Below are 19,431 nucleotides of genomic sequence, written 5' to 3' on the forward strand. Positions count from 1 at the left end.
CTCTGCGCTTCTAGGAACTGTACTGCTATATCCTTCTGCACATCTACTGTTGAAGTCATTGCTTTACCAAGGTGTTCATACTGTGTGTTCAATAAATTGACTTTTATTTTTATACTACGTTGTTGTGGTCACGCCATCGGGCCGACGGTGCTAGATCTCCTGTATGTCCAGGAACCCTATTCTACCTTCACAGTTCACATACACGCCAGCCCATACACCTGATTCTTTCCAAGGCAGCCACAGCCCTCAGTTGTGACAGTAAGTACTGACCTAATGAATCCAGCCATAGACCAGGCCCAAGCGACCAGCCCAGTGCAACAACTTGCAGCCCGCTTAGAACACCAAGAGGCTGCACAGGGACAAGTGATCTGCTGTCTCCGGGACCTTTATTCCCAGCTGGATGAGATTCAAGCAACCCTCCGTGTTTCAGGGGCTTCCAGTGTACCGACTACAGTACCTCAGGTGGTAACCCCACCCACCATTCCTGTCTCTGCACCTCGTCTCCATTTGCCGACACCAGCCAAGTTTGATGGTTGCCCTAAAGCCTGTCGGGGCTGCCTAAATCAGTGTGAGATACACTTCGAGTTACAGCCTGGCAATTTCCCAACCGACCGATTGCCTACATCATCTCCCTTCTCAGTGGCTCCGCCCAGGATTGGGCATCACCTCTATGGGAGAAATCTGATGCCCTGCTCTCTTCATAAGCAGATTTCGTGGCAACCTTCAGGCGCATCTTCGATGAACCGGGACGTGTGACATCTGCCTCCACTGATCTTCTCCGGCTATGTCAGGGGACACGGACAGTCGGTCAATATTTGGTACAATTCCAGATACTAGCGTCTGAATTTTCTTGGAATGACGACACTCTCTATGCAGCTTTCTGGCATGGGTTATCCGAGCGGATCAAGGATGAGCTAGCTACCAGAGACTTACCTTCCAAACTAGATTAGCTCATATCCCTCTGCACCAAAGTTGATCTCCAATTCTGCGAAAGGGCGGTTGAGCGAGGAAGGTCTACTTTTCCTAAGACCTCTGCCATTAATCTTCCTCATCAGCCATCTCCGCCTAAAGATGAGCCCATGCAAATCAACCATTCTCGTCTGTCGCCTGCAGAGCGTAGAAGATGTCTGACTGAACACCTGTGTCTCTATTGTGCTGCTCCATCCCATGGCATCAACGTTTGTCTGAAGCGTCAGAGAAACTCCAAATCCTAGACAGTCAAGGAGAGGGTCGGCCATGAGTAATGAACTCCACTCCATCTTCCTGTAATTGCAATCTTCCTGTATCTCTTCAAGTGTCTCAGCGCTTCAAGAACCTCATCGCTCTTCTGGATTCTGGAGCGGCTGGGAACTTTGTGACTGTGGAATTCGTTAAACGGTGGTCCCTACCCACCAAGAGACTTTTGTCCTCTGTATGTCTGACTGCTGTGGATGGCAGCAGGATCTCCGATGCAGTCATTGACTTCAAAACCCTGCCTATCCATCTGAATGTAGGAGCTCTTCACTCTGAACTGATATCATTACTAGTCCTTCCAAAGGTTACGCATCCTGTGGTTCTAGGCCTCCCATGGCTTCAGCTCCATAATCCGCAGATTGATTGAAAGACTACGCATATCCTGGCATGAAGTCCTTCCTGTTCTGAAATCTGTCTCCAAAAGGCACTTCCAGCCCGCACCTCTTCTTCCAAGTCTCCAGATGTTCCGCCTCCACCGTACCAAGTTTTCACTGATGTCTTCAGCAAGTCCTCCGCAGATATTCTTCCTCCTCATAGGGAGTGGGATTGTTTGATTGATCTCATTCCAGGAAAGACTCCTCGCGGACGCACTTATCCTCTGTCATTTCCAGAGACCCACTCCATGGAGGAGTATTTTAAGGAAAAACATTGCCAAAGGTTTCATCCAGTCTTCCTCTTCTCCAGTGGGCGCAGGCTTTGTAAAAAAAAAAAGACGGTGGTCTGTGACCATGTATTGACTACCGTGGGCTTAATGACATCACAGTGAAAAACCGGTATCCTTTGCCTCTTATCACCAAGCTATTTGATCGTGTCAGTGGAGCTATCACCTTTTCCAAATTAGACCTGAGGGGTGCACACTATCTCATCCAAATCCGGAATGGTGACGAGTGGAAGACCGCGTTTAACACCCATGACGGACATTATGAGTACCTCGTCATGCCTTTCGGACTCAGCAACGCTCCAGCGGTATTTCATCATTTCGTGAACAAAGTTTTCCGAGATATCCTCTACCGACATGTTGTGGTCTACCTCGATGATATTCTCATCTTCACCAATGATCTGAAGGAACATCGTTACTGGGTCAAGGAAGTCCTGTCCCATCTCCGTGAAAATCATCTCTACTGTAAGTTGGAAAAGTGTGTCTTCAAGGTCAAGTCAATTCCGTTTCTGGGGTAATTCATGTCCGGTTCCGGTTTAGAGATGGATCCTGAGAAACTCCAGGCTATCCATGATTGGCCGATACCCACGTCATTTAAAGGTGGTCAAAGATTCCTGGGGTTTGCTAATTATTACAGAAGATTCATTCAAGGCTTTTCTACTGTGGTGGCACAAATTACCGCTCTCACAAGGAAAGGTGGCAATACCTCCAAGTGGTCGGAAGAAGCTACCCAAGCCTTTCACATTCTTAAACAAAAGTTTGTCTCTGCACCAGTTCTGAAACAGCCTGATACCAGCATACCTTTCACCCTGGAGATGGATGACTCTTCTATAGGTGTTGCGCAATTCTGTCTCAAAGAACCAATGATGACCACTTACATCCCTGTGGCTTCTTCTCACAGAAGTTCTCTCCTGCTGAGCACAACTCCGCCATTGGTGACCAAGAACTTCTAGCCATCAAGCTTGCTCTTGAAGAATGGAGATATTTATTCGAAGGAGCTTTTCATACTATCACTATCCTGACAGACCACAAGAATCTCCTGTACTTGAAAGACACCCAAAGCCTCATTCCTCATCAAGCCAGATGGGCACTTTTCTTCTCCAGGTTTGACTTTAAACTTTTGTTTTGTCCTGGGTCACAGAATCGCAAGGCTTATGCTCTTTCCCGCTCCTGGGAGCAAGAAAATGAGTCTGAATCTACTGGTAAGCATCCCATTATCGATCTAGTGGCATTCTCCGCCATGAGAGTGGACTCTATGCCCCCACCAGGGAAAAGCCTCATAAAACCGACTCTCAGAAGGGAGCTTTTGCAATGAGCACACTCCTCTTACTTTGCCGGACATGCGGGTATTCAGAAAACCTTTGAATTTGTTTGCAGATCATACTGGTGGGCGACCCTGAAGAAGGACATTACAGAATTTACTGCATCCAGCCCTAAGTGTGCCCAGCACAAGGTACCACGCCAGTCGCCCGCTGGACAACTGGTACCTCTGTCTATCCCTCACCGTCCATGGACCCATTTATCAATGGACTTTATTACAGATCTCCATGAGTGTAACAAGTATAATACCATCTGGGTGATATTTGACCGGTTCATCAAGATGGCTCACTTCATCCTTCTCACCGGTCTTCCGTCTGCTTCCAAGCTAGCTCAAGTTTTCATTCAAGAGATCTTCAGATTACATTGTTCTCCCCGAAGAGATTATCTCTGATAGAGGTGTCCAGTTTGTAGCCAAATTTTGGCGAAGTCTGTGTTTGGCACTCCAAGTCAAGTTAAAGTTTTCTACTGCTTATCACCCCCAAACCAATGGGCAAACCGAGAGTTTGAATCAGGACTTGGAGGCCTTCCTCTGAATTTATGTATCCTCTTCTCAAGATGACTGGGTTCATCTTCTTCCGTGGGCCAAATTTTGTCACAACAATCAGTACCATTCTTCATCTTCTTCCACGCCATTCTTCACCAACTATGGGTACCATCCCAAGGTCCCTGAGTTTCAACTGCTTCCAGCAACATCAGTACCTGCAGCTGATATTACTCTTCATCAGTTTTCCCAAAACTGGAGGAATATCCAGGCAGTTCTCCTAAAAGCTTCTTTGAGGTACAAGAAGTTTGCAGACAAGACGCTTAGGGCAATCCCTGTCCTCAAACCAGGGGATCGTGTTTGGCTATCCACCAAGAATCTGAGATTGAATGTTCCAAGTATGAAGTTTGCTCCTCTTTATATCGGGCTTTTCCAGATCGTACAAGTCATCAATCCTGTTGCCTATAAGCTCAAGTTGCCTCCATTCCTGAAAATCCCTAGGACATTTCACATCTCTCTCCTTAAACCGGTGGTCCTGAATCATTTCCATTCTGCACTACCCACTGCACCCAAGGTCCAGACTCAACGTGGTGTTGAGTATGAGGTCACCAAGATTCTGGATTCACGCTTTCGGTATGGATATCCCCAATACATGATTGATTGGAAGGGCTATGGCCCTGCGGAACACTCTTGGACAAATACATCGGATGTCCATGCTCCCAAGTTGGTCCAGGCTTTCCACGGCAAGTTTCCTCGCAAGCCAAAGAGGTGTTCTGGGGCCACCCCTAAAGGGAGGGGGGTGCTGTCACGATCCGGGTAATTAGTCACCACTTCTTACCATCTAAATGTCTTCTGTCTCCAAGCCTGGATTCCACCTGCGCTGTCTGCGTGCAGCTTTGCCTTAGTCTCCCCTCCGTGATCCCAGCAGCGCTGTCATGGCAACTACTCTGTTAATCCCTACTGCTGAAGTGAATGGCGTCTCCTGCCCTCCGCGGCCTCCGCCGCCATTATCGCTGACTTCCACATGTTAATGTACAAACAGACTTTCCCTCCAGATTCAAACATGGGCGCAGCCATGTTTGATTTCACCACATGACATTCTACAGCTTACCCGCTGCGCTCTGGACTCTGCCTGATTATCCAGCCAATGCCTGCTTATATATATATATATATATATATATATATATATATCCATGGGTTGTCCTGCACTCACATCACCAAATCTTTCTTCACCGGGCGGGTGCTCCTAATGGGCCATAAGGTCCACTAATACTATAGAAACAAGTCCATCGAAGTGGAGGTGCACTCTCGCAATGATAGAAACATACACAATGGTAAAATCAATCGTCACCGAAGCTTTAATCGTGTCGACGTTTCGGTCCGTAACCGGACCTTTCTCAAGACAGGTGACACATCAGTTCAATTTGAGTCATCATATGATACACGTACATCTGCAAGGACAATATACATAGTTATGATCACAAGCCTCACCAGTCCCTGGAAAAACCTGCACCAACAGATAAACAGAAGAAAAAAACGCCACCAAAGAGGTGATAATAAATAACACCAATAGTGTCCCCAGTCACCTAAGTGATAGGGTATGACACCTCATAATTCCGTACCTAAAACGTCTGGTTAAATCCACGATAATGGATTAGTGTAACAGACTCCAGCGTATCTTGAACTGTGATCAACAAAGAGAGGACACATGTATAAATATACACCAGCAATTGTGGTAACATAGGGTAAAACCATTCATCTGGGCAATCACCCCCACACACAGTACAAATACCTTAATGTGTGTCATCTTCTTACAATGATGCAGCCATAGGTGTAGAGTACACCCATATAGCCAAAGCTGTCAGAAAAGTTATTCAGATCAATATAGATACAGTGCTGGTGCCCGTATAAAGTAGAATAGTCAAATATTGTTACTTACTCAGTCAGATGGAGGCTGTGCTTGTGGCTGCATAGCCCTCCAATCAACTGGGTGGGGATTAAATAGTAAATCGGCCGGAAGTATCCGAAAAACCGGAAATACCCCACTCGTGCCTAATGCTCTCTCTACTCAGTCCAAATCCTGCCCACACTGATCACCCATAACGTGGTTGAACAGTGTATAGAGCACTGTAACCACTCACTGTGTACACTAGACCGCCGCGGCCGCTATTCGTCTATTGCGGTCCACGGACCGGAAGTGACGCCGGTTTGCGTTCCACCGTCCCGGAAGTCGCGGTGGAACGCACAACCGCAGAACACAGATCATTGTTGCACCTGTGGTGCCATGATCACAAAATAGAATCAAAAAATGGCACCACTGAGTAATCGAACATGGTGCAAACATACAACTGATTCCATATAATCAGAAAACAAACATATATGACTAGACAGTAATAGTTTATTACCAAACAATGGCAATTATGTGTGTGAGAAGCACATGAAACAAAGTACTGTTGCCATGTGCACACACACAATCAAAAATGAGGGTGCTGGGTGAACCAGAGACCGGTGAGTTCACAGGGGTGGCGGACTGCGCCGCAATACATAACACACAAATTTATACATCATATACACCACTGAATGATAGGCACTAAATTAATCAAAGTATTACTCAAGATAACCAGGACATCAATATAATGTGTCTGGCCACCCGTATAAACCAATTAATACAAGGTAAACAGAATCGAATACCAATATCGAGCCATCCACCTAGATAACCCGCAGGGATAATACAAACACACAGGAGGATTGAATCTATAGAAACACATTAAGTGGATTACCCTCATTCAAACCTCTGGGGGTAACTGTATCTAAAGTGTGAATCCAATAGCTCTCACGCCGTTTTAACGCTAGAGTCCTATCCCCACCTAAGGATTTAGGTGGGATCCAATCGATAAGTCTACATTTCATACTAGCCACCTGATGTCGTGCTTGTAGACAATGGCGAGCCACAGGCTTATCAGTCTGTCCAGTCAAAAGTGCCGTATGGATCGAAGATCTGTGATTTGCCATACGGTCTCGGAAAGCCCTTGTGGTCAATCCCACATAGCATAGTCCACATGGACATATAAGCATATAGATCACATAATCGAGACGACAGTGTAAATGGTACTTGATTAAAATCAAGTACCATTTACGTGTATCATATGATGACTCAAATTGAACTGATGTGTCACCTGTCTTGAGAAAGGTCCGGTTACGGACCGAAACGTCGACACGATTAAAGCTTCGGTGACGATTGATTTTACCATTGTGTATGTTTCTATCATTGCGAGAGTGCACCTCCACTTCGATGGACTTGTTTCTATATATATATATATATATCTTTATTGTCATTAACAAACACCAAGGGATGTCAACGAAAAAAATCAAGCAAAACCATATCACATAACATAAACGTGCAGCAAGTTACATTTCAAGGCCTAAGATTGAAACATTTTAACAATTTAGCATGCGTACTGCGCTCGGAAAGAAGCTATTATGCAGCCTCTTTGTGCGTGAGTAGACAGCCCTAAAGCGTCTATTTGATGGCAATCTTGAAAAGATTGGGTAGTTTGGATGACTAGGGTCCCCCAAAATGGCCATAGATTTCTTAAGGATCCTCTTTTCATATATCTCATAAATACTGGGCAACCTGACACCAATTGCTCTACCTGCTGTCCTAACCACCCGATCCAGGGCCTTTCGTTCTGCAACAGTACAATTTCCGAACCATACGACAATCCCGTAGGTCAGTACACTCTCCACAACACTACGATAAAAATTTACCAAGGTCCCTTTACTCACACTAGCAGATTTTAATTTCCTCAAAAAGAAAAGACGTTGCTGCGCCCTCTTTATCAAAAAATTTGAGTTAAATGACCAAGACAGAGAATTTGAAATAAAAATGCCTAAAAATTAAAAAAAGACTCCACCTGCTCAATACCTATTCCATCCAAAAGAACAGGAGACTTTGGGGCACTATTTCGTTTCCTAAAATCAATAATCATCTCCTTGGTTTTAGATGTATTTAAAATTAAACCATTCACCCTGCTCCACTCTAATAAACTAACGACCTCTTTTCTATATGCAGTCTCATTCTCATTGCTTATTAAACCCACAATAGCGGTATCATCCGCAAACTTAACAATTTTTACAGAATCTGATGTAGACTCACAGTCGTGGGTAAATAATGAATATAGTAGTGGACTCAGGACACATCCCTGTGGAACACATACATTCAACACCACTTCCCCTGAAGTTAAACCCCCCAATTTAACAACCTGAGGCCTATCCGATAAAAAGTGGAGCAACCACTTACAAGTAGAACTGTTTAGGCCCAACCTGGACAACTTAAAAACTAAAGAATTGGGCACAATAGCATTAAAAGCGGAGCTAAAATCAACAAATAAGATTCTTATATAGGTGTTCTTTCCTTCCAAATGAGTATGTATATGATGTAACATAGTCAGTGCAGCATCATCCGTAGATCGATTTGCCCTATAGGCAAATTGAAAAGGGTCAAAGCCCACCGGAAAGTGAGCCTTGATATGACCCAGCACCAAACGTTCAAAACATTTAATTATCAAGGAAGTCAGGGCTATTGGTCTATAATCATTTAAACTTTTTGGTACCCCACATTTTGGAATCGGAATAATGGTAGCTGGTATAAATATCCTGCATCTAGGCTGCCTAATTGTCAGTGCTTTGGTTGTCTAACCCAGTACACATGTCTCTCCTGTTTGTGGATTCTTCAGCTTGTGCTTCCAGGTATTCCAGCTCCTGTGATCTTGCTCCACTAAGAGACCCACAACAGTTACCATTCTGCGGTGCAGCCTGACTTCCGCAGTGTTCCAATATCTATTATCCAGTTGCGCCAAAGGTTTCTCTCTCTATCAGCCAGCACAGGGCTAGTCCGCCCCTCATGTCAGGCCCATCCCCCCGCACGGGTGCGAAAACATTGCACGGCGGTGATGCTTTTGCACACCTGCCAAGTATCTCCCTACCTGCGCAGCCTAGCTGTGCTGGCAGGCGGCTACCCACTGCATTATGGGTCACAGGGGCTGCATGTGATGTCACACAGCCACCGTGGCCTACCCCCTCAACGGTCCGGATACGCCTGCATTGTCCATATCATGCCACACCAACAGCGTTATAATGTCGTTGGCATGCCCCTCCAACCCTATGACCACCTCTGCCAGTCAATCAGGCATAGGCAATTGCACTGGTGTAGCCCGATTTCTGCAGTGTTCCAGTATTGCTCCCGGTTATCTGCTGCGATCTGACACCAGCTTTCAGCATTGGTCCTGCTACACTTCCAGCTTCCAGCTGTGTCCTGGTATCGTACTTAGCTTTCGTTGTCTGCAACATCGCTTCCAGCTTCCAGCAGTGCTCCTGTGTCCCTGTGTTGCTGTCTACAAGCAGTGTTCTTCATCACCTCCAATACCACTCCCTGTTACCAGCGGTATTCCAATATCGCTCTGCATCTCCTGCCACACAACATCGAACCACAGTTTACATCGATACTCAACATCGGACTCTAACTTCAGCGGTGAGTTCAGCACACCTTTCATTTGCACCGGTTCCATCCGGTAGTTTCAGACAATTCTTCCAAGTACCACTTCAACCCTGTGCACCTGTGTTTATCCCAGCTTCCTGTGCATCACCAGCTGGGCAGTACCAGCTCGTTCCACATCACAGCGGTTAGCTGTAGCCACGGACTTACCAACTCCGGGTCTTGCAAGGCATAGCCACAGCACTTATTACCTCTGCGCTTCTAGGAACTGTACTGCTATATCCTTCTGCACATCTACTGTTGAAGTCATTGAATTACCAAAGTGTTCATACTGTGTGTTCAAATTGACTTTTATTTTTATACTACGTTGTTGTGGTCACGCCTTCGGGCCGACGGTGCTAGATCTCCTGTATGTCCAGGAACCCTATTCTACCTTCATGGTTCACATACATGCCAGCCCCTACACCTGATTCTTCCCCAGGTCAGCCTCAGCCCTCAGTTGTGACACTAATACTACTCTTCCTTTGAAGAATGTTTTCCTCCTATATCTTGGTAAAACCCTTGATATATTTGAAAGCATCTTTCATGGAAAGAGATTAAGAGGCGTTGGGAGGAGGCAGAGGTGACCTGAAAGAGGCCAGGTTCATTTGCTAGTATTGTACAAAAGGTAGTAATATGAGCGCTAGTAGAAGTGACACCTGTAAAGAAAAATAGGTTAATTAAAATGCTTATAGTTCTTTTGTGTTGAAGCCAGTAATTATGCTTGTACTGTAGGTCCTTGTTTGTCCAAATCCACATGAACTGTCTCTGTCTTACCATACTTGCAGTTTTCAATTCTCCACAGTTAGAAAGTCTAGGTGCACCTGGCAGGGATAGGACGTTGTTAATGACGTCATTCCATATCTCAGAAGTTGATGCACGCATTCCCGGCAGTCCCTCTGACTTCCAATGCAATTAATGTCCTAATTAACACTTAGTGTAGCTGTGCTAGAGCCATATAATGTATAAGGCTCTAGTACCTATGGTGGTCTCCCCACCTTATTATTATTATTATTGTTACATTTTATTTATAAGGTGCCACAAGTGTTTCGCAATGCCGTACATATGGGAGACATTAGAACAATACAGGGTACACAGAACTTCACATTACAGTAACTGAAAAAATAAAACAGTACACAGGTAACAATTATCACACTTCATATGAGATATAAGGAAGCAATGAGTAGTTGGCATACTACTGGGGGCTGGCAGCCACTGGAAGAGGTAAACATTAGTTCTGGCTCTGGCCTCCAAGGTACTGTTACAATCTACATGAGTACTAAGGGCCATGAACATCACATCAAGCTTCTCACACTCACTTGCAAAGTACTCATCCATTCCTTTGCCATTTACTCTGGCCATATCTCCCTTTAGGGTTCACTACGGCTGGCTGGCGGTCGGGCTCCCGGCGACCAGCATCCCGGCGCCGGGAGCCCGACCGCCGGCTTACCGACAGCTTGGCGAGCGCAAATGAGCCCCTTGCGGGCTCGCTGTGCTCGCCACGCTACGGGCACGGTGGCGCGCTACGCGCGCCACACTATTTTATTCTCCCTCTATGGGGGTCGTGGACCCCCACGAGGGAAAATAATTGTCGGTATTCCGGCTGTCGGGCTCCCGGCGCCGGTATACTGAGCGCCGGGAGCCCGACCGCCGGCAAACAGAAGACCACCCCTCCCTTTACACTCCCACCCACCCTATTTTCTCCACAAATGCATTCAGCCTCTCTTGCCTACTGATTTCTTCCTACCTCTCCCAAGGTTTTTTTCCATGGTACTCCCTACTGTACCTATGGAATTCTCTATCTCTCCCCATCAGACTCTCTACCACTGTACATAACTTCAAATAGGCTTTCAAGACCTACAGTACTTCACCAAACCCAGCCATCTCTCATCCTAATCCTCTGTTTCATGCTCACTGTCTACACCATCTGTTTCACCCCTGTCTGTCATCCCCCCCCCCTTTTCGAATGTAAGTTCTCAAGAGTAGGGCCCTATGAAAAAAGAAGTAAAACAAAAAGAAAAAGAAGAAAAAGAAAAAGAAGGAGGAGGCGGAGGAGGAGGAGGAGAAGAAGTAGTAGCAGTAGTATTGGGGAGGATGTATATCTATGACCCACCAGCATGCAGCATGCATAAAAATAGAATACTCAGTAGAACAAATTTGTTACTAAACTGCTTTATTGAAAGGCATAGAGTTCAGAATATTTATTCTAGATTTGACATTGGTCAGAATCATGTTACTGTAGGCCTAGGAAGATAATTGTATATTTGTAACAGTCAGTGTGACTCCCACTATGAATATTTTTTTTTGTTTCAAGCTGAGAGCTGGGCAGGTTGGAAATATTATACTAAATTTGATATTTCAAATTATATTTTCCGATGTACATAATATTCTCCGTCAATGAAGATCGGTATGAAGATGTTTCTTTAGGAGATCAATACCTAAATACAGTAACACACTTTGTAGATTTTCCTAAAACCCGTGTCTCTAAAACAAGTAATTTAGTAAGATCATTCAAGACCAGAGTTTTACCATAAGGGACCTTATTAGGGCTGCAGCTCACATATCATTCTTAACCGCCCCATAGACACTTCTTTTTTATATGACCTAGCCATCAACCAGGACAGTTACCAGAACATGGTTTGATCTATGTACATGGGTACTGGAGAGGGGAAAAGTATAAACTAATGAGGGGTTGCCAACTGTACCATTAATCTCTGAATAGCTCTCCTGGTTTCATGATTGCGCAGACTATAAACAAGAGGATTTACCATGGGGATCACTGTTGTGTAAAGCACAGTCATAATCTGGTCTAGGAAATTGAGTTGGTCTGATGTTGGTATTATATAGACTATAGTACCAAAAACATAGTATAGGCTCATGACAGTGAGGTGGGATGAGCAGGTGGAGAAAGCTTTTATTTTTCCTTCCCTTGTTTTAATATGCAATATAACTGTGATAATTTTTTTGTATGACATCACATTGATGAACATTGGACAAACACCAAACAACACTATGTTAACAAACGTGATTATATAAAACATCTTTAAGCCAGAACAGGAGATGTTACTTAAAGCTTTAGCCTCACAGAAGAACTGATGAATGGTGACAGAATGACAGAAGGACATTTTACGAATTGAAACTACCCACAATATTGAGTTTACACCTGCACATAGCCAGATCATAGCCACAAGCAGGATGCAGACCTTCTTGCTCAGTATCTGGTGGTAGTGTAAGGGATGACAGATTGCAATGTACCGGTCGTACCCCATCACAAATAATAGTATAACCTCAGAGCTGGCAGCTATGAAGAAAAAATACATCTGAGTCAAACACTGTGTGAAGGATAAGGTGTTATTCCCAGATCTCAATATGTCCAGGAGCTTTGGGAGAGTTACTGTTGTGTAACAGATATCTACAAAGGACAAGTTACAGAGAAACAGGTACATGGGGGTGTGTAACTGGGAACCCAAACATATAACTGTGATTATGACTGTATTTACCAGGACTCCAAACAGAAATATTATGAAAAAAACACAGAAAATGACGGGTCCATCACCGGCTTTCATGGAAAATGGCACAATATGGAATTCTATAATATAAGTGTTATTCTCCATATGATCCTGTCACCTGTCTGCAAGACAATAATAATATTAATAATAATAATAATAATAAAAACAACAATAATGTTTTAAATTATAGGAATGACCCGTTACCAAATGTAAAGATACAGGATGTTTTACATATTTTAATGTTACAGTGCTGTATAAAACTGGATAAAATTGACATTGATTGTAATGTGCCTAGCTCAAAAATAATGAATTTCTTAAATGTGGAACATACAGTATAATAGAATGCAAAATATATCTCTATGGGGCAGATGTATTATGCCTGGACAAGTGATAAAAAACTGTCATTTTTCAAACCCAGCCTGTAAGTTGACAGTTAGGAGCTGACTGGCTGGTGTGCTATCACCTTCCACTTATCACTTCTTTATCACTTCTTCAGGCTTAAAACATCTGCCCCATTATCTGATTTTTTTCTTGAAAAGGTGCACATTTTCATCTGTTGGTAAAGTATGCACATACAAGTAAAGACATTGTAGCATTGAGGGCATGTTCCATTATACACATGTATCAGGAGGCTGAGAATAGAGCTGATACAGTTTGATACCCATAATTCATTACTGATTTTTTGCCATTCTGCTACCTGGGTGCAAAAATTAATTCCTGAGACTCTGCTACCCAGGTGCAATCATCAGATCTTTCAATTTTGCTATGCATATACAATCCTGAGATCCTGTTACTACCTGAGTGCAACCCTCCAAGACAATCTGCTATCCAAGAGAAAAAATTAGTTACTGATACTCTGCTGCTAAAGTTTATTCCAGAGTTCATACTACTTTTCGAGTGCAATCCTGAATACCAAGATACACTGCTATCACATCAGAATCCTGAGTTCTTGACTCTATAATACGTCTGCCAAATTCACTCAGCTATCCATATGTCATCCTGAAATACTGATACTATGCTGCTGTACCTTAGTACAAACCTGTGTCCCTGCCACTCTACTAACTGAAAACAAAATGTGTATTGGACAGAACTGAACAGTTTGAAACTGAGTGCACTATGGAGGTCAATCCGAGTTTATCGTAGCTGTGCATGCGGGGGGACGCCCAGCACGGGGCTAATCCCCCCGCATGTTGGTCCGACCCCCCTCGCAGAAGTGCAAAGGCATCGCACAGCGGCGATTCCTTTGCACTTCAGGAGTAGCTCCCAGCCAGCGTAGGTCTAGAGAGCTGGCCGGGAGCTACTCCTCGCTCACTGGCCCGCAGCGGCTGCGTATGACGTCACACAGCCACTGTGGCTCCATTCGGCCCGAACACGCCTGCGTTGGCCGCACAGCGCCTATAAAACGGCATCCAAATGCCGCCGTTTCGCCTCCTTCTGTCCATCGATTGCCTCTGCCTGTCAATCAGGCAGAGGCGATCGCTATCCTGTTACGGCCTTCGGCCATCCGGCATGCGCAGGTGCACTATGGCGCCGGCGCATGCACAGCAGGGACCCGTTCGCTCTGCTGCGTTAAAACGCGAATGGGTCGGAATGACCCCCTATATACAATGGCTTTGCATAGGCCTACCTGTAGATGTCACAGTGGTTGCATGTAAAGTACAGTGATAAGAGTTATTAAAGGTGCAAAAAAGTATTATTAGGTACAAACTTAAAAACCCTAGCTAGCATAAACCAATTTATCCGAAGATTTATACAATTCCTTGTAGACAGATGAACAATATCCTGGCTCAATATACTATATTCTGTTATTAAAACTGATAGCACTGTATATTGGAGCTCACTGGATCTGGTCTTCACTCACCGCTGTGATACTTCTGATTTTTCCAACTCCCCATTTCCCCTCTCTGACCACCACCTGCTCTCCTTTAACCTCTCTCTCTCTCTACCTCCTAAGGCTACCATCACTAAGCGTAACATTGAAGCTATTGACACCACATTCCTTTCCTCCCTGTTTGACTCACTTCTCTCTCCTATTGTCTCTCTCTCATGCCCTGAACAAGCCACTTCCACATACAATGCTTACCTTACTTCTGCTCTTGACTCTGTTGCTCCACCAACCACTATTCCCCCTCGCAAATTAACACCTCAGCCCTGGCACACCAAATGCACCAGATAGCTGCAAAAATGCTCACGTACTGCTGAGCGACACTGGAGGAAATCATGCTCTAAGGCAGACTTCCTCCATTTCAAACTTATGCTCTCATCCTTCAGTGCTGCCCTTTCTCTTGCTAAACAGTCTTACTTCAAGAACATCATCTCCTCCCAGTCTTCCAACCCCCGGCGCCTCTTTGCCATTCTCAACTCACTCCTCTGCACACCTCCACCTTGTCTCCCTTCCTCACTCTCTGCTCTTGACTTTGCCACTTACTTCACATCCAAAATGAACTCCATACGTCAGGACATCACATCACACCAGACCATCAGTAACCAGCCTTCTCCCATCCCTTACCAACCCTCCCCATCCTTTGCACCAACTCTGTCATCTTTCTCCCATGCATCTGGAGAGGAAGTCATGGCCCTCATTCATTCCTGTCCCTTCACCACCTCCCCACTTGACCCTATCCCCTCCCGCCTCCTCTGCTACCTCTCTTCTTCTGCTTGTTCCCATCTTTCCCACCTTCTCAATCTCTCCCTCTCATCAGGCACTGTCCCCTCTGCCTTCAAGCACGCACTCATCTCTCCTATTCTTAAAAAACCTACCCTTGATCCAAGCACTCTCTTCAACTACCGACCCGTCTCTCTCCTCTCTTTTGCCTCCAAACTCCTTGAGCGTATTGTCTACAACCACCTTACTTCCTTTCTTTCCTCACACTCACTGCTTGATCCATTCCAGTCTGACTTCCGTCCTCTCCACTCCACTGAAACTGCCCTTACAAAAGTATGCAATGAACTCCATGCTGCTAAATCTAAGGAACACTACTCTCTACTTATTCTACTTGATCTCTCTGCTGCTTTTGTCACTGTGGACCATCCTCTCCTACTGCAAATCCTTCACTCCATTGGTCTGCGTGACACTGCCCTCTCCTGGTTGTCGTCCTACCTTTCTGACCGTTCATTCTCTGTCTCCTCTCATGACTCCACCTCCCCCTCACTTCCACTAACTGTAGGGGTACCCCAAGGTTCTGTCCTTGGTCCTCTTCTCTTCTCTCTCTATACGTCCTCACTAGGTAAGCTCATTAGTTCTTTTGGTTTCCATTATCATCTCTATGCTGATGACACTGAAATCTATCTTTCCTCTCCAGACCTCTCCCCTACTCTCCTCACTCGTATCTCCAACTGTCTCTCTGCTATCTCTTCCTGGATGTCCCAGCACTTTCTTAAACTTAACATGTCTCTGACCGAGCTGATCATCTTCCCTCCCTCCCGCATAACCTCACCTCCTACAATCTCATTATCTATTGATGGCACTACTATCTCCTCTACCCCCCAAGTGCGCTGTCTTGGAGTAATCCTTGATTTCTCCCTCTCCTTCAAACCACACATTCAGCACCTCTCACAAACCTGCCATTTTCATCTAAAAAATATTTCCAGGATCAGACCCTTTCTGACCCAGGATGCTACTAAGACTTTTATCCACTCACTGGTCATCTCCAGACTGGACTACTGTAATCTCCTCCTGACTGGCATTCCTGACAAATACCTCTCTCCACTCCAATCTATCCTCAATGCTGCTGCCCGGCTCATTTACCTCACCAAATGCACTACGTCCACCTCTCCTCTCTTACTAGACCTTCACTGGCTCCCCTTCCCTTTCAGAATCCATTTCAAGCTTCTCACACTTGCTTACAAAGCCCTCACCCACTCCTCTCCCATCTACATCTCTGACATTATCTTCCTTTACACTCCCACCCGTCCTCTTCGCTCTGCTAATGCACGCCGACTCTCCAGCCTACGGATTACTTCCTCCCACTTCTCTGGAATTCCCTACCTCTCCCCCTCAGACTCTCCTCCTCTCTACAAAACTTCAAACGGGCTCTCAAGACCCACTTCTTCACCAAACCCAGCCAAATTTCATCCTAAACCTCTGTTCCACGCTCTCTATGTACCCCATCTGTCTCACCCCTGTCTGTCTACCCCTCCCCTTTAGAATGTAAGCTCTCACGAGCAGGGCCCTCTTCCCTCATGTGCTTACCCTTTTCTTACTTTAATAATCTTCAGCTGCACCACATCCAGCAGTCTTCTGCCACCTGATACTTATTCCAGTGTCATCTGCTGATGTAACTATGTTCATTTACCCTGTACTTGTCCTATATTGTCGTCAACTGTAAGTTGCTGTTTTCCTGTTTGATTATTTGTTTATGTACTGTGTAATTGGGCGCTGCGGAACCCTTGTGGTGCCATATAAATAAAGGATAATAATAATAATAAAATAATATTATTTTTATTTGGAAAATTATAAATCCTTCCTAAGTTTATTCATTACCAAAAACTTGTGGAGATGCCGGTAAAAGTTTCATGGTTACAGCAAAGAAACTTATTTTAATTAAATTTCTTTCAGATTCAAGGGGTCTCCATGTATCCTCTGTGGGCACTGTAAACTGAATGTGCTGCTACAAGATCATTGGCATATCTATAATGGATGCAGTGTGTGCAGTGCACCCATTTTATTAATACTCACCCCCCCGGAGTCCCGCGCCAACATCACCGGCACTGTTAAAACCTGTGAAAATGGTGCATCATCCATTTTCACATAGTTTTGCGCATGCGCAGTAGAGAAATCACTGGGAAAATTGCCGCAGCACCATTTTTACAGCTATCTGCACATGCACAGCAGAGTCTGAGCCCACTAGTGCTCAGACTCTACAGTGCTCTCAGTAGAGAGGAGGTGGCTGAACCCAGGCCTCCTCCTCACTTAAAGCACCCTGTACTGGATATAAGGCTTGTGGCATTACTATGTTTTTTTCTTAGAGATGTGCGGCAGACACTTTTCGGGTTTTGTGTTTTGGACCTGGATCTCCACTCATGTTTTGGATCTGGATTGGTTTTGCCAAAACCACCCTTTCATGTTTTGGTTTTGGATCTGAATGAATTTTGAAAAAAACATAAAAACAGCTAAAATCACAGAATTTGGGCGTAATTTTGATCCTACAGTATTATTAACCTCAATAACAATAATTTCCACTCATTTCCAGTCAATTCTGAACACCTCGCACCTCACAATATTGTTTTTAGGACAAAAGGTTGCACCAAGGTAGTTGGATGACTAAGCTAAGCGACACAAGTGGGCGACACAAACACCTGGCCCATTAAGGAGTGGCACTGCATTGGCAGACAGGATGGCAGTTTTAAAAAATAGGCTCTAAAGAGCACATAATGCAAAGAAAAAAAAAAGAGGTGCAAGTTGTAATTGTCTGGGGCCCTCCCACCCTCCCACTCACCCTTATGTTGTTTAAACAGGACATGTACAGTTTAATAATCCCATCATTTCAGAATTATAGATAGCTACACACATACCACCACCATATTTGATGACTTTTCACATTATGGGGGTAATTCCAAGTTGATCGCAGCAGGATTTTTGATAGCAATTGGGCAAAACCATGTGCACTGCAGGGGAGGCAGATATAACATGTGCAGAGAGAGTTAGATTTGGGTGGGTTATTTTATTTATGTGCAGGATAAATACTGGCTGGTTTATTTTTACACTGCAAATTAGATTGCAAATTGAACTCACCACACCCAAATCTAACTCTCTCTGCACATGTTATATCTGCCTCCCCTGCAGTGGCATGGTTTTGCCTAATTGCTAAAAAAAATCCTGCTGCGATCAACATGGAATTACCCCCTATGAGGAAGAGGACAGTGTCAAGAAGGTGATTAAATATTAGAGAGGCACACGCAATCAGGAACAACACACAGGCTTTCACCTCCACTCCTATATTGGTGTGGAACGGAAAGGACTTCAACCAAGCAAATATATAATTACCACATTACTGGACAAACTGAAAAACTATGGGCCAAAGCCTCCAAATTTGTACCACCTTTTCCATGTCCAGGGATTAAGAAAATCTCGGATTTAATGCTGGGATTCAAATAAACTGGTGTATACCACAGGATCAAAATTGGATATTTTCCCCTCCACAGAGTCTGGAGGCTTATTTTGTGAAAATCTCATGGATTTCATTTTACATATTTTGTGGTAGATGCCTTATTTTTGTTTTTCACAGCTCCCAGTTACATGCACGTGAGGCGTGAGCCAACCTGTTTGTTCCCAGTTATACGCATGTGAGCATACCTGTGTGTCTTGCTTATTTTTGTCATATTTATTTTTTAAGTAAAGCAACCCCTTAGATGTTTTAGGAGCCTCTCCTGAGCCCCCACAGCAGCCCCGGATGGGGCAATTTGAGTTCGGGTGGGTTCGGTACAATACTAAGCAGGACTGTGTAGTGATTTTTTTGTTATGCAGCCCCTGCTCTAATGGAGCTTGCGACTCCACACTCGAAAATCATTTCATACTATAAGTAAAACTGTGGGAAGAAGCAATGCTAACCTCTCTGCCCACAGCATGCCTCAGCCTGGCAGGCCAGACTTCTTCCTGGCTGTAAGCCACTATGAGACTCCATACTGGGCCTTATTCAGTAACTGTTTGTGACTCACAGGATCTCTTGGCCCATCTAGTGCTGCAGTGCAATGGAAA

General features: G+C 44.7%; 1 protein-coding gene and 1 long non-coding RNA gene across 2 annotated transcripts; both read right to left on the minus strand.

Annotated features, from left to right (window-relative positions):
* Window positions 1–5,027: 5,027 nt before the first annotated feature.
* LOC134943857 (uncharacterized) lies at window positions 5,028–5,547 on the minus strand. The gene is made up of 3 exons (XR_010181791.1): window positions 5,485–5,547; window positions 5,315–5,376; window positions 5,028–5,143 (listed from the first exon to the last, which is right to left on the minus strand). It is a non-coding gene; the product is annotated as an uncharacterized LOC134943857 (long non-coding RNA).
* Window positions 5,548–11,906: 6,359 nt separating this feature from the next.
* On the minus strand, window positions 11,907–12,839 carry LOC134944264 (olfactory receptor 1496-like). Its single transcript, XM_063932843.1, has one exon. It carries the CDS (start codon window positions 12,837–12,839, stop codon window positions 11,907–11,909), a length of 933 nt encoding a protein of 310 aa, XP_063788913.1.
* Window positions 12,840–19,431: the final 6,592 nt, after the last annotated feature.

Source organism: Pseudophryne corroboree, chromosome 7 (genome assembly GCF_028390025.1).
Source record: "Pseudophryne corroboree isolate aPseCor3 chromosome 7, aPseCor3.hap2, whole genome shotgun sequence".
Taxonomy (NCBI): Eukaryota; Metazoa; Chordata; class Amphibia; order Anura; family Myobatrachidae; genus Pseudophryne; species Pseudophryne corroboree.